General features: G+C 38.3%; 1 protein-coding gene and 1 long non-coding RNA gene across 2 annotated transcripts in view; both read right to left on the bottom strand.

Moving 5' to 3' along the window:
• Window positions 1-1,461: 1,461 nt before the first annotated feature.
• LOC137970694 (uncharacterized) lies at window positions 1,462-3,033 on the bottom strand. The gene is made up of 3 exons (XR_011116848.1): window positions 2,869-3,033; window positions 2,121-2,207; window positions 1,462-1,682 (listed from the first exon to the last, which is right to left on the bottom strand). It is a non-coding gene; the product is annotated as an uncharacterized lncRNA (long non-coding RNA).
• A 1,870-nt stretch (window positions 3,034-4,903) lies between these two features.
• Window positions 4,904-26,855, bottom strand: part of LOC137969431 (myotubularin-related protein 13-like) — a 34,594-nt gene continuing 12,642 nt past the window's right edge. The window contains exons 17-38 of the mRNA XM_068815654.1: window positions 26,570-26,738; window positions 25,569-25,640; window positions 23,470-23,726; window positions 22,435-22,630; window positions 22,084-22,217; window positions 20,074-20,594; window positions 18,740-19,005; window positions 18,127-18,314; window positions 17,585-17,632; window positions 17,084-17,203; window positions 14,552-14,656; window positions 13,758-13,940; window positions 13,134-13,379; window positions 11,986-12,138; window positions 11,454-11,627; window positions 10,906-10,986; window positions 10,537-10,666; window positions 8,221-8,357; window positions 7,912-8,025; window positions 7,596-7,692; window positions 7,462-7,499; window positions 4,904-6,753 (exon numbers count right to left, since the gene is read on the bottom strand). Of these exons, the coding sequence (XP_068671755.1) occupies window positions 6,661-6,753; window positions 7,462-7,499; window positions 7,596-7,692; window positions 7,912-8,025; window positions 8,221-8,357; window positions 10,537-10,666; window positions 10,906-10,986; window positions 11,454-11,627; window positions 11,986-12,138; window positions 13,134-13,379; window positions 13,758-13,940; window positions 14,552-14,656; window positions 17,084-17,203; window positions 17,585-17,632; window positions 18,127-18,314; window positions 18,740-19,005; window positions 20,074-20,594; window positions 22,084-22,217; window positions 22,435-22,630; window positions 23,470-23,726; window positions 25,569-25,640; window positions 26,570-26,738 (3,522 nt within the window). The 3' untranslated portion in view covers window positions 4,904-6,660. The remainder of the gene's footprint in view (window positions 6,754-7,461; window positions 7,500-7,595; window positions 7,693-7,911; window positions 8,026-8,220; window positions 8,358-10,536; window positions 10,667-10,905; window positions 10,987-11,453; window positions 11,628-11,985; window positions 12,139-13,133; window positions 13,380-13,757; window positions 13,941-14,551; window positions 14,657-17,083; window positions 17,204-17,584; window positions 17,633-18,126; window positions 18,315-18,739; window positions 19,006-20,073; window positions 20,595-22,083; window positions 22,218-22,434; window positions 22,631-23,469; window positions 23,727-25,568; window positions 25,641-26,569; window positions 26,739-26,855) is intronic.

Raw genomic sequence — 26,855 nt, forward strand, 5'->3', positions numbered from 1 at the left:
ACATCGTCGAACCAACCACGTTTAATTTCATTCAACACAATATCTACTGGTAACATGTTCTTCTCGCCGAAATACGAAAAACTGCTTTTGGAAACTTTCCTGTATATCAGCGGGATGTTTTGGGTTGGGGAGATCTGAAGGAAAGAATATTTAAAAAAAATGTTATTTCATTCCACCACCAAAAGTGCTACTTTCCATTCTTGAATTTGTCCTAGTCAAGTCAATTTTTATTTATGCTCAGACAGAAATAATAATTAATAGAAATTAGTGCTTAAAATATAACATCAAGGGATTGCCAAGAAAAAGAAATTTTACAATTGTAGGTTCGTTCAATGAACTAACCAAGTAGGTGACCCAAAACAAAACATGAATGAGTCAAGGAAAAGAGATGCAAAAGAATTGTTTTAGACAAAAAGTATTACTTTATTAATTAAATAACAGTTAAAGATTACATAATTGTAAAACATTAGGAATCAATAATAGTATTATAACCACCAATCACAGAATTTTTGATATATTGATGAAAATTGGAAGAAAGCTTGTTTTTCTTAACATCAATGGATAAAGAATTCCAAAGTTTTGGACCAGTGTAACTGAGAGAACGAATACCGCATTGAAGTGGTATGAACACATGTAACAAACAGATTATCAATCTGTGATTGACGTGTATTATATGTATGAATAGAAGATACCGGGTTAAAAAAATTAACAAAACTAGAGGGGCTTAGTTTATGGTGCCACTGATAAACAAAAGATAGATTTTCAAGATGAATTATGTCAGAGAATTTGAGGAGTCTGATAGTGGGTGTCCTATATTGAATGCCAGCTGCAATCCTTTCAGCTGGGAACGTGCAGTGTCTCTTGGAACTAATTGTAACATCAAATTCCGGAACAAGTATTTTACCAAGGGTCTACCAAGCCTATCTGTCATCTTGGTGACCCTAACTCCAGCGATTGAAGCATACACCTGCTAGCTATCTCATGAACTGCGAATGTTCAGCTTGAAGAGGGATAACTAAAAATTGATTATTTGGTAGAAAATTTGAGAAAGAAGAGTGACCTCAGATTGGACCATGAGGATCTCCTTTGGACCCTGCAAATTGAAATTCCAGGAATTCATTTGTATATACAGGAATTCCACTACCACTATCAACATACCTTCCCATTTGCTATCAATGATGCAGGCAGTTACCCCTTAACTGCCTGTAGGGGAAGTTATGAAGCCAACCCGAGCATGTGTGTTTTGAACATTACAGTTGGGATAGAGACAACCACATGAATTATGAGACAGGTGAAATAGCATATATTCCGTGCTGTTCAAGTCAGGTAAACATCAAGTGTGTCCAGCCATATGGCTGTTCACACCACATGTCCAACTTCTTGAACAGTACATTTCATGTTACATGCAACAATGGAGACAATGTGAGTTCTACTAGTGATGTCCAGTCAACGACCAGAAACAAGAATTTTATTTGTTTATTTGTTTTTGCAGTCAAGGCCTCAAACATTTTCGTGCGCAACAAGCTAACACTCAGTGATCAACCCTTAATGAAATGTCCTCCCCATAATGGCATGTCATCGTCCTGACATGGCCCATTTATACTCTTTATTGATAACAAAACTCCCTCCCAGCTGGAAAATTGCAATCAGTGGTGATAGAACAATCCAACTGTTATTTTCTCCTGTAAGAAATGAAAAACACATGTCAACGATAGACAAATTTTGCTTGCTGAAACTGGCACTGTGGATGCAGTGGAAGACAGAATGTGAGAACATGGCAGGAAAGCCTTTTAGATGAAAAAGGACTGACTTCACCAAGAAAGAAATGGAAATTGCTCAAATTGAAACTGTGTATATTTGCTCCAGACATGAAATTGTTTTTGTTTTTTCAAAAAAAAACCTTAATTAGAAAACTTTTAATTCAACCAATTTAATTCTCATTTTTTGTTGTCTCAGTGTCATCACAAAGTGGAGCAAAGGAAAATAAAAATGAAACTGGTTTGAAAATTTTATAACCAGAACCAAAGGGAGGGCAGGGGGAATCCTAGAAAAAGTGACAGGTGTGCTCCATTCTGCCTTGACCGAAACACAATTAAAATCCATGACTCTGAACCACTTACAATGTTTAAAACTCTTTTTTTTCGTCTCTTCTCTTTATAATTTTCTTTCTTCTCTCTTTTTCTTTATTCCTTATCTTTGTATTATGTCTGTGGTGTGGCAAAAAAATTAAAAAAATAACAAACAACAAAAACTAACCTGATCATATATAGAGTTTACCTTAGTACCTTTCTGGCTAAAAAGACTATATAAAGCCAAACAAAAGTTTGTTGGAAAGACTATTCTAATTCGTTTTAAGGCTTTGTTTTAAAATTCAGATGAGCACTCCATCACTTTTATGTAGGAATCTCGCCCCAGGAGTATCAATAAAAATCCTCAAAGACAAGTAATGCAATTGAAGTAAAACAAACAATGCAAGCAAAAGAACTCTTCCTCAATGAAAGCTGGTTTTCACAATATTCTCTTTTCGCGAACGAATTTCTTTTTATAGGCGGTAATAAATGCTAGCTGGAAAAAATTACAAAGTAAAACGTTGGTTTAGTTATCAAATAACACATGCAAAGGAATGTCTATCTCTGAGTATTACCAGTAAGTGTTTCTACTACAAATACCATAAATCGAACACCCGATTGACATTTTACAAAGACAAAAAAATTGAAAAAACTTGAAAAATTGCGAGTTACTATACAGCGGGGATAATTACTGTTTGCTCACCAACCTGTTTTATCACCTAGCCAATTATCTTAAGCTTACTAGCTCAAGAGGCTTTTTTAACGCGAAGTCATACACATTTACAAAATGTTGCCTTACCTTGATCTCGGAGAAACCACTGTGCGTTAAAACCGACGTCCACCAAGAAGTAAATTTTCCAAATTGAAGGGCTTCGAAATAAAAAAAAAATCGTTGAATAAACTAAAAAAAGCCACCACATTTCGCACCGACATCGGCCGCCATGTTTCTTGTTTTGTTTACATTTCGGGATGACAAATTCTGCTCGTGCGCAATACACGAATCCGCTGACTAATGCCTCCATGATTGCTTTGCAAGTTGTGAGAACATCGTTTGGATTTCATTTAAGAGAATGTATGGGAAGTTGCTTCCCCCCCCCTGGTCAGACCCCATAAAGATGGATTAACAATAAAAACCCCAAATATCTTAATGTGTTTCAGGGGCGTTGGAAACACGTAAACTTCACAAGCAATGAGCATATCTTTACATTTAGTGCCAATTAACCGCAAACTATGCTCCGTTGCAAATGAGCTGATTTCGTTGACAGTGTATGGCATCATGTTCGTTTAAGGACGGTGCCTACTATTGTTATTGCGCAAAGGTTCTGCGCATCTCCAGATACTCGGATTTCCTATCGGTGATGCTTTCTAATGTAGGGATATTTTTGTGCGATTTAAAACTATGCAGAGAAAGTAGATCTTAGTAAGTACCCTTGGTATCCAAAAAGAAAACTGGGGGTAACCATGCATTCTTTAGAGATAATTGAGCTTCAATTTGAGAAAGGGCGCCATACATTGCTTTGTATTTTAGAGCTTTATAAAAATATTGTTCATGAATTATCTTTAAAAAATGCGTGGTAACCCCCAATTTTGTTTTTGGATTTCAATAACACTTGGGAAGATCTACCTTTCCTCCATAATCATAAATCGGGGCAAAAATACCTTTGAATTAGTAGGCACCGTCCTTAAGACCTCAGGATTGTTCCCACGACCATTGGGTCATATTCATGTTTACAATGTAGATTCCCTTTTAACGACAGGATTGGGAGAGACTCAAATGCTGGAATGACCCCCACCCACCAAGATCTAATGAACCTCCAGAAAACGTACGTGAATCTTCTAGCAAGACATCCTTGTGCATGAAAACCAAATCCTTCACTGAAGTCAGTGAAAAGAATACTAGCAAAGCAGTTTCCCTTGTCAAACAATGCCAAGATGTGAATTAGTAAATAAATTATAGCATGGGTGTGCAATTTGCCTGGCGAGGAGAAATTACTTTCCATCAAGTCTATCAACAATTTGCTTATATAATGAATAAATCAGGGTTCGTGCTACTCCTTGAAGTCCTCAAAAAGCCCTGGAATTTAATTTTGGACTTCAAGGGCGCTTGAGAAGCCCTTGAAAAAAAGAATTTTGTGGAAAACTGCTTGGAAACTCCTTTAATTTTTGCTTGGGTTAAAATTGTTGAGATTGCATCGTGCTAAGTTAAAGAGACATTTCAGAAATTGAGCCCAAAATTGACTATTAGGGAAACATTAAAACCAAAAATTAAAATGCCCGTAGGTGCACTTAACTTTCAGGATGTGGTAAGGAATATCAAGGTAAGCTTTTTTAGCCAAGAAAACATTGTAACACTATATATGGCGTAGAAATCTTCTTATAAAGACTCCTTGAAAACTCTATCTAGGGGAACATGCGCCGTCGGGTTCTTGTAGCCAAAAAACTGGCTATTTGAACCTTACCGCGCCTGCTCACTCCTCGCGCTGACATGAATGCACCAATTAGAGATGCTTTTGATCGTTCTTGACGAAAACCAACGAGAAGACAGTTTGTTTCAGGGTTACCCAGAGCTCTTCTCTCCCTCAGTCAAGAGAAGAGCTCTGGGGTCGAGATTGTTCATTATCCTTGCTACTTCAAAACGCGCCAAACATTCCGTTTTAATCATCACTCCACGTATTCTTATTCCGGAATTGGGTCTATCGAACGCGACCCAAGTTAAATCCATTATTTCAAACAGAGGCACTACAGGTGCATTATTTTTCTTAATATAACATACAACTAAAGGTTTGTTTTCGTCAAAGTGAAGCTTGAGATCCACAGAGTAAAACAGGAAACACTCTCAACAATTACAGGCTTTATTGCGATTAATGTACTGTAAAGATTTACTTCTTTACAAAATACATTACTCCCAAAAAATAAAAATAATTTACCACTCTTCTTTACAAGAACCATCAGCAGATGTACAGTGTGTAATGTAAACTAAAGCTGCAAAGGTAAGTGGTTATGGTAAATTCTCCTAATCTTGGGTAAAATTGATTTCAATACCATTACATTCCAATTTGACAATTCTTCGATTATTGATATCAATCTAATGTACTCTTGAAGCAGACAGCAAAATTAAAACCCTCACATTTTCAATTGCATACTATGTAACAAATGATTTGTGCTGATGATGAAAATCAGTTGAGCCAGAGTATGGACAAGCCTCTCACAGTTTTTAACAGCTAGCACATCCCCCAAGTTTATACCAAACAAGAGACTCTAGAGGAATGAATGAAGTTACATGAATTCAAGTTAGCCTGCCATTTTGAATAAGGCTAACTAGATGTAGTTAGCTTTAACTGCTGGTGACATTTGCATGTTTTGATTTGCAAATTGAAAACAATGAAGAGATGACTTGAGTGAATTAAAACAAATGTTTTGCTTCTTAATAATATTTTCGTTTACTTTGATTGAAACCTGCAAGAAACTGGCAAAATTGCCTAAAACTACTGTTAGCCTGCAATGAAAATTCATATCCTAGCCAAATGCCCTCAAAAGAAATACTTTTACATGAGACCTAAGGGAAAGTTAAGACTTTCAAAAATCTAAATGAAGCACCTCCACTGTAATAAATACAGAATATGACGATTGACTGAAGTAAAATATTGCATTGTTAAAAAATATGTATTGCATAAAGCCAATCTTCTCTCATTTAAAAATCTCCCTAAATGGAGACATTTAATCGATAAAACAGCCACACTTCCTTCACTTATAAAGCTTGAATGCCAAGTGTGCCAAATATTCTGCAGCTGCATTGAAATCACTATTAAGGCCTCAAGAAATCCAAGTGTTATGCGAGCAGCGGTGGAGGTTAAGAAAAAGGAATTTAGTGGCAATCAAAACGGCAAAAAAAGCCTGTGTTTAAGTCTGCACTGGAACAAGAATATTGAATTGCTCCTTTAGGGAAAGATAGCAGCAATTGCTTCTTAGCAACACGTTTACTGCTAGCACACTATTAATATTGAGAGTCATATTTCGTCATCTGTTAAACAGTAGCATCTCCGAGAAAATTCTCTCGGTTACCAAATAGAACATGAATACTATTCCAATAGAACAATACAAAATAGTATTAGTTCGTCAATGAAAATGGGAAAGAGGGTAAACGAGGTATTCCTTGAGGCCTTAAAGTCCTTGCCCTCTGCAATACAGGGACCGACTTTACTTGAAAGGGATAGCACTTATTCGCTAGATTGTGATTTACTCGGTGGAAAGAACTATCTACCCTCTTGAACAAGCAATCTGCCACTAAAACAAATAATACAAAGTAACACAACGGTATTAAAGTCTATCATTGAGATCTGAGTTGAAAAAACAATGAACGTTTCTAGATAAATGATCATAAGTGGTCCTCGGATTGGTCTGGCTCAAATTCAAGGATGAACGTAAAATTACTTAGCCTGTAGCAGGTGCTTGCCCCAGGATTTTTTTAAAAATCATCATTCTCAATATTACCCTAAACAGAGTCCTTTGAATGGCCTCCACTATCTTTCATTTATCCTTTGGATTTGTCATTTCTTTTTACATGGTTACGGTAACATGACATTTACATTCTTTACACATTCATGTTCTGTAGCTTCTCCACCCAAGCTTGTGTTTCTTCAGATGTCTCGCACATGAGATTGTAGACCCGCTTTGTTGTCCGTAGCTGTAACAGAGTACATAATTGCGTTAGAGCGGTTTTCAATTACTTCACTCAGTGATTGGTTTAAAGTTCTTGCACCATTTTTTCAACCAGAAGTGAAACTAAAACCAATCGTGGCTCGCGCGTGCACGTGTCCCCCGCTTTGTGTCGGCTACTTGTAATTACTTCACGTTTTGATTGGTTTACTGGATTGTCTCCGTCCTTTTTGATTGGCCAAAGTAATTAATTTGGTTTTGGTTTTGCGATACTCCATTGAAACTCGTTCTAACAAACCGTACAGTAGATTCTTATCTCCTGGGATCTTTCCTAGTTGGGGGAGGGAAGGGGAGTTGGTATAAAAACAATCAACTGCATAAAGATGCCTGAGAGGAAGAAGGGTCTCCAATGTGACCAACTCGGCTAAAAAATTATTCACATGCCCCGACCTCCGCATGGCTTGCAATACCAGCAACCCCTGCACAAGGGCACCATGCATGATTATACTAAAATGACTGGAGAATAAAATGGTAAGGACTTTCAGAGAAAGCATAAAGAAACCGGAAAAAACGCTCAAAAAGAACTAGCAGGCCAATCATTTAACTTTGATTGGGTGCTCTGTTTAGCCTCAGTATCCATGAACTGACATTTGCCTTCTTAATACCACATTATTCGTTGTTAACCAAGACAAAACCTCCAGGCAAGACCACATATACAGTATGCACTTGAACTTACATCAAAAAATGTTCCTTTTTGTGAACCTCTAGGGGCACCTGAAGTAAAATAAATAGACAAATGGGTAAATGTGTTAGTTCCTTCTGATCAACAGAAGTATATGTACAAACTAGTAAATGAGTTGCCTGTTTTACCTGGTGGGACAGAGCTGAGAGCCTGCACAGCTATCATCTCTCCAAGGTCAACAAAACCTTGCAAATGCTGGTCGTGTTCTCCATCGTAATACCTCAGCTACATGAAATACAGAAATTATTATCAGTACATGTAACTTGGACTCACGCACAGAAAGAGAATTACAACTCATAACATTTCTGGCAAAAAAAAAATTACTCCATTCACTTACTTTTACTTAAAAAAAAAAAAAAGAAATTAACATATGACACAGAAATGTCTTAAAGTTCAGTGTACAAAAAAAGAGTAAGGGCTATGATTTGAAATGTTATTTTGTACCTGATTTCTCTGGGTATCCAAAACAAACCACCTGGATTTCCACTGTCTCAGCAGATGACCTTTCTTGTAGAGGCGACCACAGTGAAGCTGCTTTTTGGTGTTGGAGGCATCAGTCTAAATCAAAAACAAGATAAATGCCACTTTCTTTCAAACCACCTTTAGGTGACAGCAAAAAATAATGACACAGGAAGTACAGAGAAAACCTACTCAAGAATTTCACTGAGAAATAGCAACTCGTTATTTCTGTGACCTCATTCTTTAATTGCTGTATTGTAGATAAAACATAAAACAACAAAAGTAACCTCTCACCTCACTGGGAATGCTCATGGTACTTTTAGTCATACCAGAGCCAGGCTGTTCAGGAAGATCACGCTTCTTGCACTGCCAGGGGGCCTGTTTCTCACACTTGTCATGGCAATTGTAACCGCACTCAGTACACTTCATCCCTGAAAGTAAACAAAAAGAAACAAGCTCCACTTACAATCATATCTTCCCCTCACCAATCACTTTCAAGGTGATGCGTACTTAAGATACCATTGCCATGATAAAGCTAGTACTAGTGTAAACTTGATAGGGTTTAGTTTCCAGCTTCAGTAGCATTTAAAATGGCAGAAAGCAAACAGGTTTCGAGTACCTTATTACATGAAATTTTCGCGACACTTTAATTTCGTGAATTTCGCGATTTTCTTTATCGCGAAATTAAAGAGACGCGAACAATAAGTGGTGCGAACATAACATGACGCGAAAATTAAGTGAATAACTAACTATACATCAATAATTAACGATTAGACCTGTAGCCCGCAAGAGCTACGGGTCAATAGCCCACGAGGCGAAGCCGAATGGGCTATTGACCCGTGGCCCTTAAGGGCGAAGGGTCTAATTGTATTAGTATCACCCAACTAGTCGGACAGAAAAGGCAATAATAAAGTTAGCAAATGTAAGTTAAAAAAATATTTATTTGGGAGGGCTACTCGAGGGCTATTGCTAATAGTCCTCTAGTAGCGTAGCCAATCAAAATGCAGCATTTGCATTAGTCCACTAGTTGGGTGATACTAATAGAAGAAAGGACGAGTTTATTAACATTAAAAAGTTTGACAAAATCACGTTTTTATCTATTCTGAGGCAACTGCAAATCTTCATACCAAGACATTTACATTGGAGGATAGAGGCCAAATCATTCGAGTTTAAATGTATTCTTCATTTCTTGGCTTTTACTTCAATGATTCATGATTTTTAAAAGCGATTTTGTTCATTCCCTGGATCGGAAGTAATTAATTCATGCATGCATTTTGTTGAGCTTTCCTCAGTGTTGTTGTCATTCATGATTCCCGAGTTTTTAAAACAAAGATTCGTGATTCTTAAAAGATTTTAAACTATGATTCATGTTTCATGATTCCGCTTCCATCCCAAAATTTACACAAACGACTCTGGAGATCATGGTCAATTGACTAAAATTAACGAACAAGGGTAAAATTCTTGCGGAAATTGTTAGAACTTGTAACTGTTCTCAAATAGACCCGTCCCTTCATCTCTTGTTGTAAATTTTGACGTTATTGTGAACATAGTTACTAACTATGTTGTGAATGAAGTTGTTCTATTTGCTTCAAGGATAAGTTAAATGCCTTTAAATAGAGTGTTACGTACTAAAGATCGCGAAATTAAAGTGATTCACAGTACAAGAATTTCGCAAAACCGCGAAATACGCGCATCGTAAAATCGCGAAATTAACGTGTCGCGAAAATTTCATGTAATAAGGTAGTTTAACTGAAAAGGGTTAACCTTAAGTTTCACCGGAAACCTGCCATAAAAGTTAGTCTACTGGTAGTACTACTACGTTGATTCTTTCCTTTTCGTTTTCTTCATTGATTTTACTATGCTCCAATATCTCAATGGTTGTTATATTATAGTGTTCATTTTAGATAAAATGTCTTCCATCATAAAACAAAAGTACATTGTTATACACTTAGACTTTCACTCAACAAACCAAGCACTTTGATTGGTTGATTCTTGGTCACGTATCCCCAATCAAACTCAAATGCATCCTGACCGGGATACAGTTTTGCACTTGTTGCACAGACCGGATGTGTAGCTGTGGTTGTTGAAGGGAAAGGCTAAATATATAACAAAGCACTTGATGTCTGGTCTCCCGGGAAACTAGTTAGTTTTGTTTTCCCTCAAGTCCTGATGTTTCAGAGATGCAGGACTCATGGGAAAACAACACTAACTGCTTCCCTCAGGACCATACATAAAGTGTATATTGATTAGACGATAAACGGTCTCTGTTTTAACTCTGAGTGTGTCCATATTACAATGGACGGTCCTGGTACTATGACACGGTAAGGTGCAGTTTGAGCATTATATGAAAATAAGCCATCACTTCATAAGGAGAAATAAAGTAAACTATGATCTGAGTGCCACAATTGTAGCTCCAGCCACACATCTATTTTAACTCTTATAAGGAAAATCTGTTTATAAATCAGGAAAATTATCTCAAGTGATCAATTTCTTTATTGCCATCACCACCTGTCTATTTGATTACAGAGTAAAACTCCAGGAAGAAATTGGCCCGTTAGTCAATTTCAAAGGTTAATTAGGTGAACAAGGTGTAAAAGACCACCAACTGACCTTTGTTCAGGATTCCAATGATTATCTGATAACAGACATCACAATGTGAAGGTGGCATAAATGTGTGTGGAACAAATTGGTGTGGCTGTGAAAAGCCCTGGGCTCCTCGTTCCTGTAACTGCATCTTGCCCTGAGATGATAGTATCCAAATTAAGTCACTTCCATGATGATGCTAATGCTATTGCTAATGCTAACAACAACAACAACAACAACAACAACAAGGTGTGTGGTTTTTAAGAGCTTGGCCATGGGAAAATCACTATTAAATCACTAATTTGGTTCTACTGAGATTTAATGGCTTACACATCTGTAACCTCTAACACTTACAGACACACCAAGCAAATTGTAGACTACTCAAGATTGGCATACCTTTAATATCACCTCCATTGTATTTCTCTTGTGAAGCAAAAGTCGTTGGTTGTTGGACCATCTTTTGTTGAGAGCCAAACACTGCAAATACAACAGACAGCAAAGAGATGACAATTTTTCCTACCATTTTTCGCCATAGACGTATTTGGCTTTAAAATGAAGTGAAATGAAATAAATGGGGACCTTTAGATTTAAAGACAAGGTTAACTACTACTAGTATGAGTTTTCCATTCTGAGCATGCGCACTTCGAGAAATGTCACCCTCCAAAACTTCTGTGCAGATGCCCCACAAAGAACAACAGCAAAGATCTCTGTTCCCTGCTCTTTTCAACTAGTGCATGATGGGATGGAGTTGAACTCAACCAACTAAGCCAATTGGAAGCTTAAGCACACTGAACCCCAAATCTTAAGTTATCTCAAGTAGGTAGTTCATGTTCACACTGAAAAGGAAAGTTCTTGCTGCTTTTTATAAAGCTGGTGCATTTGTAGTATGTTGCCATCCGGGCGGAAATAAAATGACGAGGCCACATGCACATACATGTACGCACCGATTTCTTTACGGTTGGATGTGACAGGTGGTGCCAGTGATGTTCCCATTTCTTGGGTTTCTTATCAGCTTCTTCCTCCAGCCTGTACAGCTCCTGAAGCAGCCATGAACACTCATCATTCGAAAACTGAGTCACATCACCATAGACACCAGACATACAGCCACTGTAGGTTTCCTGCAAACAGATATTGAAGAATTTCAATGCCAAGTTCAGTTGGGCTTTCACTGTCCTTACATCATAACTTTAAAAATGTTCTGTTGAATTGTGAAAATGAGAACAATTTTGTTTCTGTGAAAAATAAAATCAGCATAACACCAAGGAAAAAATTTTCCACACCAAAAAATTTTTTAAAACACACATCCAGCATCTCTTTCCACCTGAACCAAAGGCAAGGGGCTCTTTACTTGTTTAGTACTACGAAAAGACAAGATAGGCAAAGGAAGGCAAGACAGGAGAGTAAATCAGTAGCAACTCAAGCTGTGCCCACTTTAATAGAACCACAAAACAGAATGACGTGATCATTTCAATTCACCTGTTTCCCGTCCCCACTTTGCTGCTCATTCTCAGTGGTGGTTGTAATGTCATTAATCAGTTCCAGATCATAAGTTGGACCTGTTGACAAGTTCTCTGTAGTGTAATATGTCCACACCTTCAAATTTGAAACTTTGCAGAAGGGTCGTAATACCTACATTGAAAAGCAAATTGCACCAGAATGAACAATGTAAATTAATTTAAAACATTACATATTCATTACACAAGTCAGTACATCGTACAATAAATTATATGTATGCTATTCAAAAGCTGATCTGTTGGGGATTTTAAATGAGACCTTCCTTGTACGTTGTAGGTCGGTAAAGTCTGCTACGAGCCTTGAAGGCCCATCAGGCCGGCGCTTATCTCCGGTTTCTTGTAGCATGAAGCAACTAGGAGTATTTCTACTCCCCCCCTGGATGGGATGCCAGTCCATTGCCGGGTTGCCCCCAGCATTAAATTCACTGGTACCCATAAATTTATACACCTGGGTGAAGAGAGCCACCGTGAGATCAAAGTGTCTTGCCCAAGAACACAACACAATGTCCCCAGCCAGGACCCAAACCCGGACCACTCGATCCGGAGTCGAGCACACTAACCATGAGGCCACCACGCCTCCCACCCTTGTACGTTGTACCGCTACTTAATAAGGGAATAACATGACTTTTTGAGGGAATATTGTTTATTTGCGCCTGCGTAGTGTCATTTGCGGCCTGAGCGTGAAGCGCAAGGGCCGCAAATAAACAATATTCCCGAAAAAAGTCATGTCATTATCATTATTATCAATAAACAACGCCAAATGATATCAAGAATGTGACTTTTAATAATACAAGCTAAGTGAATAACGAATTCAAAGTCACTTCAAATCATCATGTAAGTGTTGATTGAACAAGCTATTAAAGAATCAACTCAGTCCAGTGAACTTATTTAAAATTACCGAAAAAATGCGTAAAATCGTCTATAAATAATAGGCATATCACAAAGTTGAAGCAAGAACCAATCAGCTGTAGGGCTGATAATGCATTAGCAGCCCGCTGTCAGGCTTTTGCGGCTCACTGAGCGTGTGTTTTGAAGAGGCCGATTTTCTATTTGGCCGCGTATATTGATAATAAGAATTTACAACAACGAAACTTCTAATTTGACATGTACCTTATGCTGGTCAGGTGAATACAGGAAGTTGTAGTAGAGAGGTGATCTAGCTTTTTGCATGTCCATGTAATCCCACAGTGATTTTCCTCTTGGCTTGCTTTCTTCTTCAGTCATCCAACCACACTCAGATCGCTCATGCTCTGAATCCAGGAGGAAGGTGCGGAATCTCATTGACACGTGATGGTATGCAATGGTGCTCAAGAAGTGATCATTAAATTCAAAAGACAGTGGAAACTGAAGCATTATCTTTAAGGGAAAAAAGCAAAGAAAAGAAAAAAAAAAAAAAGAAATTATCATCAAATATACCTTTCCTTCATGGTGTGGGATAAATAATGTTGCAGTACTCTAAGAAGTAACTGAAATCATATATTAAACGGGGACATAGTTTTTTCACGCTGTTAGCTTAACCCTTTAAGCCCCGAGGGGTTCCCCATTGACGAGTAAAATCGTCTGGCGTTAGACAGAGTAAAATCTATAAGTGCCATTTGGCACTATCGGGGCTGAAAGGGTTAACAAGTTATAGCTTAGATACCTGTACTCAGGTTTTCTTTATGAAACTAGCAAAGCCCTTTGACTTTTATTGTATGGCTGTCACACATGGCTTTCGTACAATAAACTACATACCTGGTGAACACAGTCCAGAAACTGCAGGAATACTGGTGTGAAGCCAGCCAGTGCTGAGGCAATTTGATTTCCACGGTGTGTGAACCGATGCCCAAATGAAAGCCACTCTTTTTCAATTAAGAGTTTGAAGCCATCTATGGTGCGGTAGTGATGGTCCAACATGATTTCTGCTAGTGACAGCACCTGTAGGAAGAACAACAAACAGCATTCCTTTAAAGCCGCTCCTTTTTATACTTCCATTTCACCAAGATACCCAAATACTTATGCTGTGAAAGTTAAGAATTGATGCTGGCAAGCCTGTTTAATAATTTATGCTTCATTAACTTGAGCAATACCATAATTCATCAGGCTCAACAGGGAGCTATTGCAGCAACAATGACAGCAGCAACAGCCACAACACCAGAAACTGGGTTTGACAAGAGACAAAAGCATGCTCTACATGCAACATGCATTTTAGTGCATTTTTTCCTGTCCTTTGTTTATTATTTATTTTAGCAAAAGCAGCAGCAAAGTGGCAACTGCCAACCCTTTAATTTTTAAAAGAGTGAAGCTGAAGACTAGTCGCAAATTTGCGACTTCTCCGGATAGCTTAGACACAAAGGGGAAAAATCCATTTGCAAATGCAACTGTATTGGTCACAATTTTGAACCCTGTATAAATTATAAGGATCCTGCAGTTGGAGAAATCATAATTATGGTCAGCAGCTCTGAAGTAGACTGATGATGATGACAATGATAATGATGACGACAATGAAGATAATGACATTGTAAAACAACTGGCAATGAACATGTTACCTGTGCCGTGGTGTCCCAGCCATCTTCAAAGCAGACAAGTACAGAAGAGCATTGGATGTCTATGAGATCAACAAGACAGTTGGCCACAGTCATGACCGCAGACAGCTGTAGAAACAATTGAAACAAGACCATTTAACACAATTTCATCCTTCACAGAGATGTGACTGAGTGTAACATTTTTTTAAAAAGAAATAATTAAAAATCAAACAGTCTTAATAAACACTGCATGTAAAAAAAAGTTAAAATCAAAGAAGCTAGATGTTAAATTTTTTTATGGAATGGTACATATTTGCTTTTTTCCTTTTTTTCATTTCCCTTCTCTTTATCTTTTACAGCATTACCCTGTGTAAGGATGCTTGGACATGTATCACTGGAAGCTCATTACCGAGATGCAGGGATTGAAAGGAATTATGTGTGTTGTACGTGTACATGTAGGTGCATCGTAGTCTTAAGGTTGAGCAGTCAAAATGGAGGCCCCAGTAGTATCCAAGGGCCCATCCTCCACTGGTGTGAGCTTAAATGCAAAACAAATTATTTCAGGCATCCTAAAGAAAGTTTATCCAACTATTCAATTATTATTTTGTCATACAGGGCTCCAGACTAACTTTTTAGCTCACCAGCCTAATGGCTAGTATCAGGTTAGTATTTAAATTTGCACTAGCTAGTCTCGTCATGTGCAGTTTCATTCACTTGTAAAAACTATCACAAAAAAGTACAAAAGCAGCGGAATGCAGGAAAATAATATCTTAAATTAGATATAAAGGAAATTTGAAAGGACAGACTTGCCCTCATATAAGATTTTCTTTTTATTAGTTTCAAACAGCAATCCGTGCATTTTATGCTTGAATGGTTTTCGGGTTAATCTCTCCTTTTATGTGAGATTCACCATTCCTAGTAAACGAGATAAGTCGCTCCATATTCTCTCTTTTTTTAAAATTTGAAATAAATTATATGTGGATTCAATTTCTAAACAAGCACGTCACCTCTTTCCATACACACGTACCCAGTTGCAAATAGTCGCAAACAGTTTACGTTAGTGGTGGGCCGATGATCGATTATAATCGAAAGTTGATCGAAAAGTTCAAGCGACGCGACAATCGATTTTGCTTTTTTCATAATCGATTGTCGCCGAAAAATTAAAAATTTATTGGGGACAAATAAAAGTATTAAAATCAATAAAAATGTTCGTTTAATATCTTGTGTGAATTGTCTTTTTTCATAGACTCCTAACTTCTAAGTCACAACAGCAGATATTATCTAAGATTGACCGTGTTTACCTGGCGGTACCCTGTTCACTGTGTTGTTGTCACTTCAAATATTTCACGCTTATTTGAAAGATGTGGCATGCTAAGCCGCTTTGCATTTCGTAAACAACTGAACCATAAATTACATAACATAAAAAAAACATAAATTACAAGCTCACTGTTTCGCGTTTGTAGTATCACTACCATCCAAAATAAGTTTTGAAATAGATCTCAAATGTATTTACAAATCACCAGAGGAAGATAATGTCACCTCTGATCCAAGATGAACAATTGTTCGTTTTGGCTTGAAAACGTTTGTTTCGCTTTCCCCAATCTCTCCCCAATACCAGTGTCCTCTCTCAGACATGCCTCGCTTACATGTTGCTGACGAGTCCAACATGGCGGCTAAAATGGACGAGTTGGAGATCTTTCGCTATCCTGGAAACGCCAGGTCAAAAGTGTGGGAATATTTTGGTTTTCATCAAGTGAAGGAAGGGCTCACTTTGCCGTCTATTTAGATGAAAAATATGTGGAATGCTTATTGGTAGATATTTCCGATTATAATCGATGATCGATCGGTTGGGGCAATCTGATTACTTCTGATGATCGAATGTGAAATCTCAACCGATTCCCACCACTAGTTTACGTTGGCTCGACCGCACACTGTCACTTTTTGCGTTTGCCATCCTGTTTTCCATATGCATGATTGCTTTATGCAAATTGATCTCGTGACATCGTAAGCAAAGGGGGCAAAAGAGCAATAGAAAATTTTCTATCTCTTGCCTCTTGTTTGAGATCATTGGTGATTATCGGCGATTGGTCGGGGATGACCGTAAAAGGTGTTTACATTTACGCAAACTGTTTGTGATCAAGCTCTCTGAAGGTGCTTGCCATTGTTCGCGACGGAGTTATGTGCATATGGAAACAGCAGCCAAGAAGTTCTGCATGATTTCACACGCGATTAATCGTTCGTAATGTGCCGTGGGAAACTGTACTCCGCGCTGATTTCTTCTTCAGTTTTTTTTTCGACTTATGTTCTAAGGCAGTAAATTCCATAGAATCTGCTCACAGTTTTCTGTTGTTAGTTTCTATTCTCTCCTTCTGCCTTGTCCATAAGAAATACTTTTTGTTTTAGTCCACTGCTTCACAATATTTACTAGCCCCAATGACCAGTGGAACCTCGAAATCTACTAGCCAAAACTGAAATTTTACTAGCCTGTGGCTAGTTGGCTACTGTTAGTGTCGAGCCCTGTTATATCTTGATGTAATGTTCCTTCACAATGCTTACCTGCTGAAGCCACTCTGACTCTTCAACTTGCTGAATAAAGCTAGAGCTTGTTTCTGTACTGGGGCAAGTGGCTCGCTGAAATTTCTTGAAGCTTGCTCTCACTGCGCGAATGTCAGGGAGCTGGAAATGTATATATAATAAATTATTGTTCTGCAGTTAGTACCATATAACCGTTAAAGGTCCACCTTCAACTGACAGGCTTTGCGTGCCGTGGAACAATTTTCATAAATGACAACACCGTCAAAGGTGAAATTCATCCAATCTTATTGCCATGATAAGCAACACAAATTTCCATACCAAAAAGAAATGGTAGAAAAGCCTGTTGGTTGGAGGTGGGCATTTAAAACTAATTAACCTCACAGCATGAACACAAGTGTTTGCCCTTCTCCAGTAAAACAAAATTGAATAATACAAAACAATTCGAACAAAACATGCTTTCTGCAACAAACAGTTTTCTGAAATTCCTTACAGAAGCTCAAAATGGAACTTTTACTATCTTACCTCAATCGGAATAAATTCACACTTTGGATAAGCCTCTTGCTTTACATTCTAAAGAATAAAATAAACTTAGTTTGCCAAGTTCACTACTCTGCATAACCTTCAGTTCAACTCTTGATCATAGGTTTCACTTTTAGGCCTGGTTTTCATTAGCGACGCAAGCATAAGTACAAGGAACACACGCAAGCGCATTTACTTGTTTTTAATTAGTGTCTATTGTTCTAACAAAAGGCTCTAATGAACAACAAACTACTGAGTTTGCATACACTGTATGTTTCTTGTGTATATGCTCATGTCGCTAGTGAAAACCAGGCTTTACTGATGACAAACATTTTTTGCAAGGATGACAGCTAAAAAACTGGACCTTAAATGGTGGATGGGAATCAATGCCTGACAGCAGAAAAAAAAACAGGGAAAATTAATAAAATTGACTTATAAACTACAAAATTGCAAATGCTAATGAACGTGGCACAAACTTGTTAGTAACATTATCAACAAAAGGGATGAATGAATTTGGAAGACAACAAATTAATTAATAAACATACCCGTAACAATGACTTGTCACCAAAGATGTACAATGCGGCAGACTCCCAACCTTTCTTCAAAATGGTCTTGTCTAAAAGTTGGTCACTGTTGACCTGGTCAGCAAAAATTCCATCTCGCAGAATAATTCCTTGGTGTAGAGAGTTATCGCGTTTGATATTCTTATTTCTACTCAAGGGTGTGGCTGCCACTGAATGAAAATGAACGAGAAGCATTCATATTATCCAAAGAACAAAGAAACAGCTTGATCTCAAACGAGAATCTCAATGAAAGGAAAAACAGCAACAAGAATACAAGAAAACAAGACTGTAGATTACGTACAGTTAACATTAATTATTTGAATATACCTTTGCTGTCATCTTCTGAACAATATGAAATGAATAGATTTAAAATTCTCAGCAGAATCTGGTCACAGGAATTTTCATACTTTCTTGTCTACTGTGCTCACGCAGGCTTTTACAGTAATTCCTAGACAATTGCTCCACATTTTGAGATAGTGTGTCAAGTGAATACCAGACAAAAAAATACTTCATGCTACCACTATTGCAAACTTGTCGCATTAAAGAATGACCACTTTGTTGCCACTTTTCAACTTTAAACTCCTCAAATACTCACCCACAGCAGCTAAGTATTTCTCCTGTTCAACTGAAGCAGATGAAGATATAGCATTACTTGTAACATGCCCTCCACCAACATTTTTGGTCTGTCTCATAATTGATCCTATTGTGCTTCGTTCAATGCCTCCGGCTCTTAGTAATACTGTTTTGTTTCGCTGATGTCTCCAAACAGCAACCGGGAATCGTCCTTGGCGGTGATTTTTAGCTATTCTTAGAATGCTGTCGTCTGAGATGCTCTGTGGTACAACCACCACCGAAGGATAACTGTAAGGAAAAAAAGACTTTTCTAATCACTTCATTTTTTATCATTAAACTAGTGTTAATCCATAGCCCCATGAAAGTGAGACTAAACAGATTTCACTGTCTAATGCCAGACAATTCTACTTGTCGACTGGCAGAGTCCTAGGGTGCTTGAGGAGTGAATGGATCAAACATTACACACTATTCTTTATTCTTTTATTTTGTTCTCACAAAATGGCATTGCTTTCTTGTGGTACTGTTTCTTAGACTAAAGTATTTCGTTAGTTGTTACTGTTCATGTATAGATGGTTTTCAATCACGTGAGGAGACGGCCATGTTTGTGTACAAAACAATAGCAAATTATGGCTCATGTTTTGCATTATAATAGAGTCAAATTCCCAAAAGACCGTTTTCTTAATTGTTCTGTACACAAACATGGCTGCTGTGACGTCAGGTGAAAACCATCTATTGGTCAGTATCCTGTTGCCTTGTCAATGCTTAACACTTAAGCCTTTCAACATGAAGGAGGCGCGGTGGCCTCATTGTTAGAGTGCTCGACTCCGGATCGAGTGGTCCGGGTTCGGGTCCTGGCTGGGGACATTGTGTTGTGTTCTTGGGCAAGACACTTTACTCTCACGGTGCCTCTCTCCACCCAGGTGTATAAATGGGTACCGTCGAAATTCTGGGGGTAACCCTGCGATGGACTAGCATCTCCCATCCTTGGGGGAGTAGAAATACTCCAAGTCACTTCATGCTAATGAAACCAGAGATAAGTGCTGGCCTGATGAGCCTTTTAGCTCGTAAGCAGAGACTTTGCTTTACTTTCAACAAGAAGGACTTTCACTCCCAGCAACAGCATTCTTTGCTTTATATTAATTTAATTTTGTTCAAATTGTGTCTTTCAGCCATAATATATCTGTTATTACCCACTATAGTAAAAAAAATCAAAGTCAGAGACAGCTTTCTGTTTTGGCAAATTTTTCCTCATTTAACAGTTAACAAATAACACAAATTCACACTCCTGTAGATTGAGATAATTTCACCCGCAACAGATCAATGCAAACCGGTTGCATGTTGAGATTTTAGAATTACCTGCGACAAGCTGTGTATGTTACATTCACCATGCATATCCTCCAAGGCCCCACAGATGAATCCTTCTCAATGTTCCCTAACTTAAGCCGAGCATAATCCCCACAATAAGACAACTTGCTGAGTCTCTCAACGCCTTGAACAACAGCAGGTTCTACTTTGACAGGAATTTCATTGATGTCCAAAACAGAATCATCATCATCCGTTGTCAATGATCCACTTGGGGATCGACTAGTCTCTAAACCATTTGAATCAATGTGCCTATGTTTTCTTTTCCGAAGAGAGCCCCTTAGTTGGCTTGTCTTGCTCCTTGACGCATTTACAAGTTTGTTCTTTGTTTTTTTAAGAGTTCCTTGCCTCTCCATGTGTTTCTGAATGACAAAAGTTGGTGTCCTAGCAATACCTTTGCCGCAAAATGCAAATGATCCAAATATTGTGTTGGGTGAACGCCTTTTCAGAAGTTTCTTTCGAAATGACTCAATAGCTTCTTGTTCAACTTCTTCATCAAAAACAAGTTTCATAATCTGTTGAAATTATGCAAATGAACACCTCAAATAGAATAAAAACTTCAGAAAAAAAGTTTAAACCTTCTTTTGTACTCAAGTCTTCCTTAAAGTGCAAACATTTTTCGTTCCTAACATTCATCTCCCCATCCAAAGCAAACATTATGTCACCATTGTTACCCAGAATTTCCCTTTTTCTGCACATGCCATGCAAGCCACGTAAACTTGGCAGTACTAGAATTAATTTGGACCCCCGACCGTGATGAGAAAGGCAGGGTCTATTATTGATTTTACTACTGAAATCACTAAACTGTTTGCACCCCGAAAAAAATGATCGACTGCATTTGAATTTCGACTTGCTCACATGACCACTTGGAGCGCCCCGATGTGCGATGTGTTATTCTTGATGTGAGCAAGGCCGTGGGAAAATAAAGAAACAGACGTATGGCATGAGATGAATGTGTACAAAGAACTTTCCACCATTTGGAAATGATATGTGGTCACTGATGGTTGAATGGAGGGGGAGATGTTTCTCTTGTAGGACATTGCAGGTTAAGCTCCCAGGGGTAGTTTCTTGTGGTGTAGAGGTTATAGCTGGAGTTCCTCAAGGCAGGGTTATTTCACCTACCCTGTTTAACGTGTTCATCAACGATAATGATGACTGCTATCCCCTAGGAGTTTCAATCAATACCTGTAAGTACCCTGATGATTGCACCCAATACGAACTGGTGCCGACTGGAAGTGAAAGTCATATGCATGATGTTATGGTAAAAATGGAGGCGAGGGCAGAGCGGAATTAAATGGAGATAAACACCAAAAAGACCATAGAGATGTGGATTAGTTTTAAGACATCTCAGCAGATTCATGCACCTAGTTCGATTAGAGTTGGAAACGAGGAGTTGGAGAGGGTAGAAGTTTTCAAGTTACTCTGAGTGCATGTTCAGAGAGACTTAAAGTGGAATACACACATAGATGAAATTGTAACTAAAGCAAGTAAGCGTCTCAAAGAAATTTTGCATTGCAAAGCAGTTTGTGACAAAATCAAGAATAAACTCATGCCTCTCAGATAACGGTCATGGGTTTAAACTATTGCTAATTTTGATAACTTTGTGTTTCTTGCCTGGCAGATAAAAAGAAAAATTCTGAGGTTTACAAGAGTGGTAAAACATGTTTGCTTTTGGTGGGGAGAATAATTATAATTATTGCAGTCAAAAAATATTTGAGTTTAGGTGCACTTTGAGAACCATGAGAAATAGACCAAGATAAGACATTTGAAACCATGTGTGAATAATGATAAATCAAACATGGCCTACTGTATCAAACTGATTCATTCATTTTCTGAAACAAAAGTTGCAACTCTTTTACATCGACATAATGAAAGCTTTGGACATAATGGTAAAAAAATGCAGTGGGTTACTACTAACAGAACAGAGCTGCACATTAATAACTTTGTTAACCCTTAAGACGATAGAACTCCATCAATTTTTAATTAAGCAAGAAGTTTCTGTACCTGAAAAGTGCTTGATCTCAGCTGTACACACTCATGAAGCCATAGTTCCAAGTGCTGAAGATACTGCACTCCAATCTTCTTTTCTTTGACCAGCGAACCAACAGGAAAGCTTCTTGTCACAATCATCTCAGAAGCTGCAGAAGTCAACAATATACCAATACTGAGTCACATCAATGTGTAGCTCAGCTAACATCTGTACCACATTTATAAATAGCATGCAAAAAAGATTTCTTCATTTTTGTGCCGATTATCTTAACTAGCCTTGATTGTCTATTATCTCAACTACCTTTCTAGGTGGACCCAAGATGTATACTACAAGAAAATAGCTACACGATGTCTATGTTGACTTACCAAATGGGTCGACTGGTGTCCCCTTGAAGATCACTCTGTAATTCGTCAAGAACACAGCACCATCTGCTGGTAACAGACAAGGTCCTCCAAGTTCACCTCCCTTCCCTAGATCGCGGCCATCATGTACAAGGTATGCACGCAGTCCATCACTAAGCATTTCCTCTCCTTGCAACAATGCTGGTCTCATGATCTTGGCCTGCGGTGAGTGACAAACATTGGACAGTCACAGCATGTTGGGATAGGTGGCAGCGACTGTGAGTCCTGCGACACCCACTCACTTTACCTAACCAATAAAATTAACGAAAAACAGTCACCCCGAAAAATGGTGGCTTTTGGATTTCCTTTTTTAAACCGACCTGTTGTTTTTCAGGTGTGTGGAAAACATGGGATACCCAGCAATCAGAAGCAAGAATGCAAAAACTGAGAAACTGAAGAATTCAAAAACCAAACAATGGATGGTTATAAAAAGATTCCTATTACAATTTGTATAATTATTAATTTTACTAGTGTAAATTGCAAAGAAACAAAGCCTTGAGGTCACCCTATTGGCATCAAGTTACAGGTGACTGATGGGTGCACTTAAGCTCCATTTTGATTGCATAGAAACCATTTATCACACACACCATTAACTCGTAACAAAACGCAAACAATAATATTCCAGATATTTCAACACCACATGTAGTCAAGCTAGACTACTCAGTAAGGAGCCTACATGTATCCCCACAAATGCGACCAAACTAAAAATGATTTTATTCCCGATATCTTAAAATAAGTTATCCTAGGAACAATGTCCTATAAGCCAGACCTTCTTCCATTGGACAGCTGGCCCTGTTATACAAAATTAATGCAATTTTTTTTTCCCAAATGGCTACTTGAAGCTTTTAATTACTTCTCTTATCATACATTTACTCAACTCAAAATGAAATTGCACGTTACCATGGTAATAATAAATCATTATAAATCATTATATTTCACGTTTCAGCTGTTTTTCATTATTTTGTACCCTGAATAAAGAATATTTTCCCTGATACACACCTTTTGAATAGGAGCCAGGTTTTTGTACTCACGATACACTGGCTCCAGTGATTCTATGTGCATAGCAACCACTCCAGGAATCATTGTGTAAAGAGACTTCAAGTGCTCTTGACTGATTCCTGCTTCTGTGCCGACTCTGTCCACAAATCGGCTGACAAATTTTGTGACTTGGTCAGCAATGGTTCCACCATCTTCATCATCCATGTAATTTTCCCATCCTCCACTGTCTGTTATGCAACTACCCACTTCACTGTTCACTGAAACCAGACAATGATGAGAGGTACAGTTAGAGTTTCTCAGCTCTTGTCCTGGCCCCAGTTGTTCAAACAATGGATAGCACATCTACTGGATAAATCACTATCCAGTGGATAAGTCATAGAGAAATCAATTACCAATACCATGAATGGAGATTTATCCAGTGGATAACGTTATCCACCTTTTGAACGACTGGGGCCTGTTGTCTGGGACAAGTAGATTTCATGCTTGGGAAAGCAACTTCCTTAGAACACTTATCCAACGTACATGCACAAACAAAAGAATTACTGTAAAAGTCCATCTATAACCCGCACCCATAGATAAGCCTCCCCCCGAATTTGGAAGCTTGAATTTCAAAAAAAAAAAAAAAAATTAAGACAACAAACTTCGAAGTTCTAATGAAGTTCGATTATTTTGTAAGCAAACAAGTAAGGTTTCAAAACACTGACATGGTCGTTGTTACAAGCTTTCACATCAACTCAGTCTTTGGATAGCGAAATTTCACTTGTCATACCTTTATCTTGTGAGTTTACTCTAAAAAATCTTATGATGCTCTCTCGCCAGAATTTTTTTCAAGATCAGTTATCACTTCGAAACACTCCATCACACGATAAGAATGAGAGCTTAAGTAGCCAAGCTTTAAAATGTGGAATGGAGTCTGGGCATCACAATGAAATGGTTGGCCATTTGCCTAGCGAGTACTTGCGAATACCATGGTATTTTCTCACATGTGGCAGAAAGACATGTGTCAATGTGACTGGCCTCAGGCATCACAGCAAACAGCTTTGTGGAGGAATAGAGATTTCCTGTAGGTTGGTGTTCAGTTGTTTGAGTAAAGTGAACATTAATTACTTGAAAGAACTCTTGGAAAACAAGAATTGCAAATGAACGCTTAAAGATACAAATGGCTCTTTTCACTCATGAAAAGGGCAATGAACAACAGCATGCTTTCAGTTTGTGATATGCTCATACAGTGACATCTTGAGAAGTTCTTATAAATCTTAATACTCCATTCTCAGATGTTTCTGTAGATGAGCCGCACCCCCACTTTTTTATTTGACTTTTGAGAAGAAAGGTGCGGCTTATACTGTACATGGAGTATTTCTACTGTACCCTGAGTATTTCTGTCTTTTATCTACATTAAACCTTATATAATCAGGCAAGTGAAGAGACCCCTGAGGCAAGTGGGCCACAAGGTTTGTTTATCCAATGGGAAAGTAAGAATTATATACAGCCTTCTCAAAACCGGCCGGTCGACAGCTCAATGAGCCGCCTCCTCAGAAAGCTTGACCGTCTCCTTCCAGTCAGAAAATGTCGGCCAACACATTTTTAGCTCGAACGTGAAGTCACTGGAGATATTATAAAAGCTTGAAAAAAAGTTAGTTTTACGTACAAATTCGCGTCCGCAATATTTTTTGGCGTCGCGCACATGAAATGTTTATTTAACTAACATTCCAGTATTTCTTATCAGACTCCAAGCAAGTGTCAATTCCATATGTGAAATTTCGTCACTTTAAATCCCCCAGATTGCACTAAATTGCATCTGTGAGTGTCTAAATTTAAAAAATTCCCTAGGGGAGCATACCCCCAGACCCCCCTAGAAGCTTGCGTCCTTTGGGCACTCGCTTGGCTGGGGGTGCCTATAGCACCAAACCGTCTCCACTTTCCTTATGACCTGCTCCCGAAAAATATTTTGAGAAGGCTGATATATATTTTTTCTAGGGATCTTTTCTTCCCAACAGAATAAACACTGAGACACAAAGTACTCCTACAAAATCAATTTTTCTGCATTCAATTACTACAAAACATAAATGTACAGTACATAAAAAAACAAAAAAACATACCACCAACACCATTCACTATGCTCCCCATGTAGGTACCATTTATGGATTCATCACCATCGACAGTGGCCAAACCTGCCACAGCAAACAAAAATTCTATTAACCCAATGACTCCTACAATTGTCTGGCATAAGACAGTAAACTGTATTAAATATCACTCCTAGGAGGCAATGGGTGTTTAAGTGCATTGTTAACATCACTATGCTCATACATGTTTTTGATGTACTGTACAAAATCTGGACAAAAATCAAATGCTTAGTGGTAATAATCAACAAGAGGCTTCCGCAAGTTTTAGTATGGCTGCACTAAAAGGTCAATAGTATTACAATTATTACTAATGCCTAAGTCACACATGGAGGTTGAGTGCCCCAGAATGTGGGGGCTGGAACTGTCAGCTCCGAAACCCAAGTTGGTAGAACACCCAAAAGCCTGCCCTATCCAGCTTCAGTCCAAGCACCCATCACACTGAACTGGAAGAAAAGTGGAGAACCTACTACGAAGATAACAACTACGGTAATACTACAATGGGGAGAGGACGGAGGGGACACCAGAAAATACAACAAACACAAAATGCCCCATACCCTGAGCAGAGTAAAACTACACGGACCGTATCAGACTACCGCTGATCCAGTGAACACAGGAATGCCCTGAAATCAGGTCCAGAACAGTAACAAGACACCAGAACATGGCCTGCTAGCTAATTGCCTGCTAGCAGACCACACCGTATGACCATAAATGCCAATGCCACGCCAAGCACTGAGTACACTTGCCCCTAGTCATTAAGGAGCAAGTGGGAAATAATGATTAGAATATGTAGGGAATGAAACTGAACTCAGCACAATGTTCAACCTCATAAAAGAGACATTTTAATTTACTAAAATTGTTCAATTGGTGACACAATAAAGAAGAAATGTTGGTCTAGAGAACAAAGATGGGCAAAGCAGAACTAATTGAAGAGTCAATCCAAATGACATGTGGCACTATCTCTGGAAACATAAACAAACCTGTTGCTGGTGCCGGGCTGGGCTGAGGCATTTTCTCACTTGCATCCAATGGTATTCTCATGTAAACCATGCGATTTGCATAATGTATTGCCTGACTGTACACAATGCCTTCCTCGCTGTTTATCTTGGCGTCTTTCTCCATCTTGCTGTAGTGAGGCCATTTCTTGAGCTAAAAACAAATCGGGCAACAACTAAATTTTTATCCCACGCCATCATCTTTAGGGAGTTTAAAAACAGTTTTAACACTTTCAACAAACTGTACTTTTTTGGAAGGATTGAATTTATC

This window comes from Montipora foliosa, chromosome 9 (genome assembly GCF_036669935.1).
Source record: "Montipora foliosa isolate CH-2021 chromosome 9, ASM3666993v2, whole genome shotgun sequence".
NCBI classification, from domain to species: Eukaryota; Metazoa; Cnidaria; class Anthozoa; order Scleractinia; family Acroporidae; genus Montipora; species Montipora foliosa.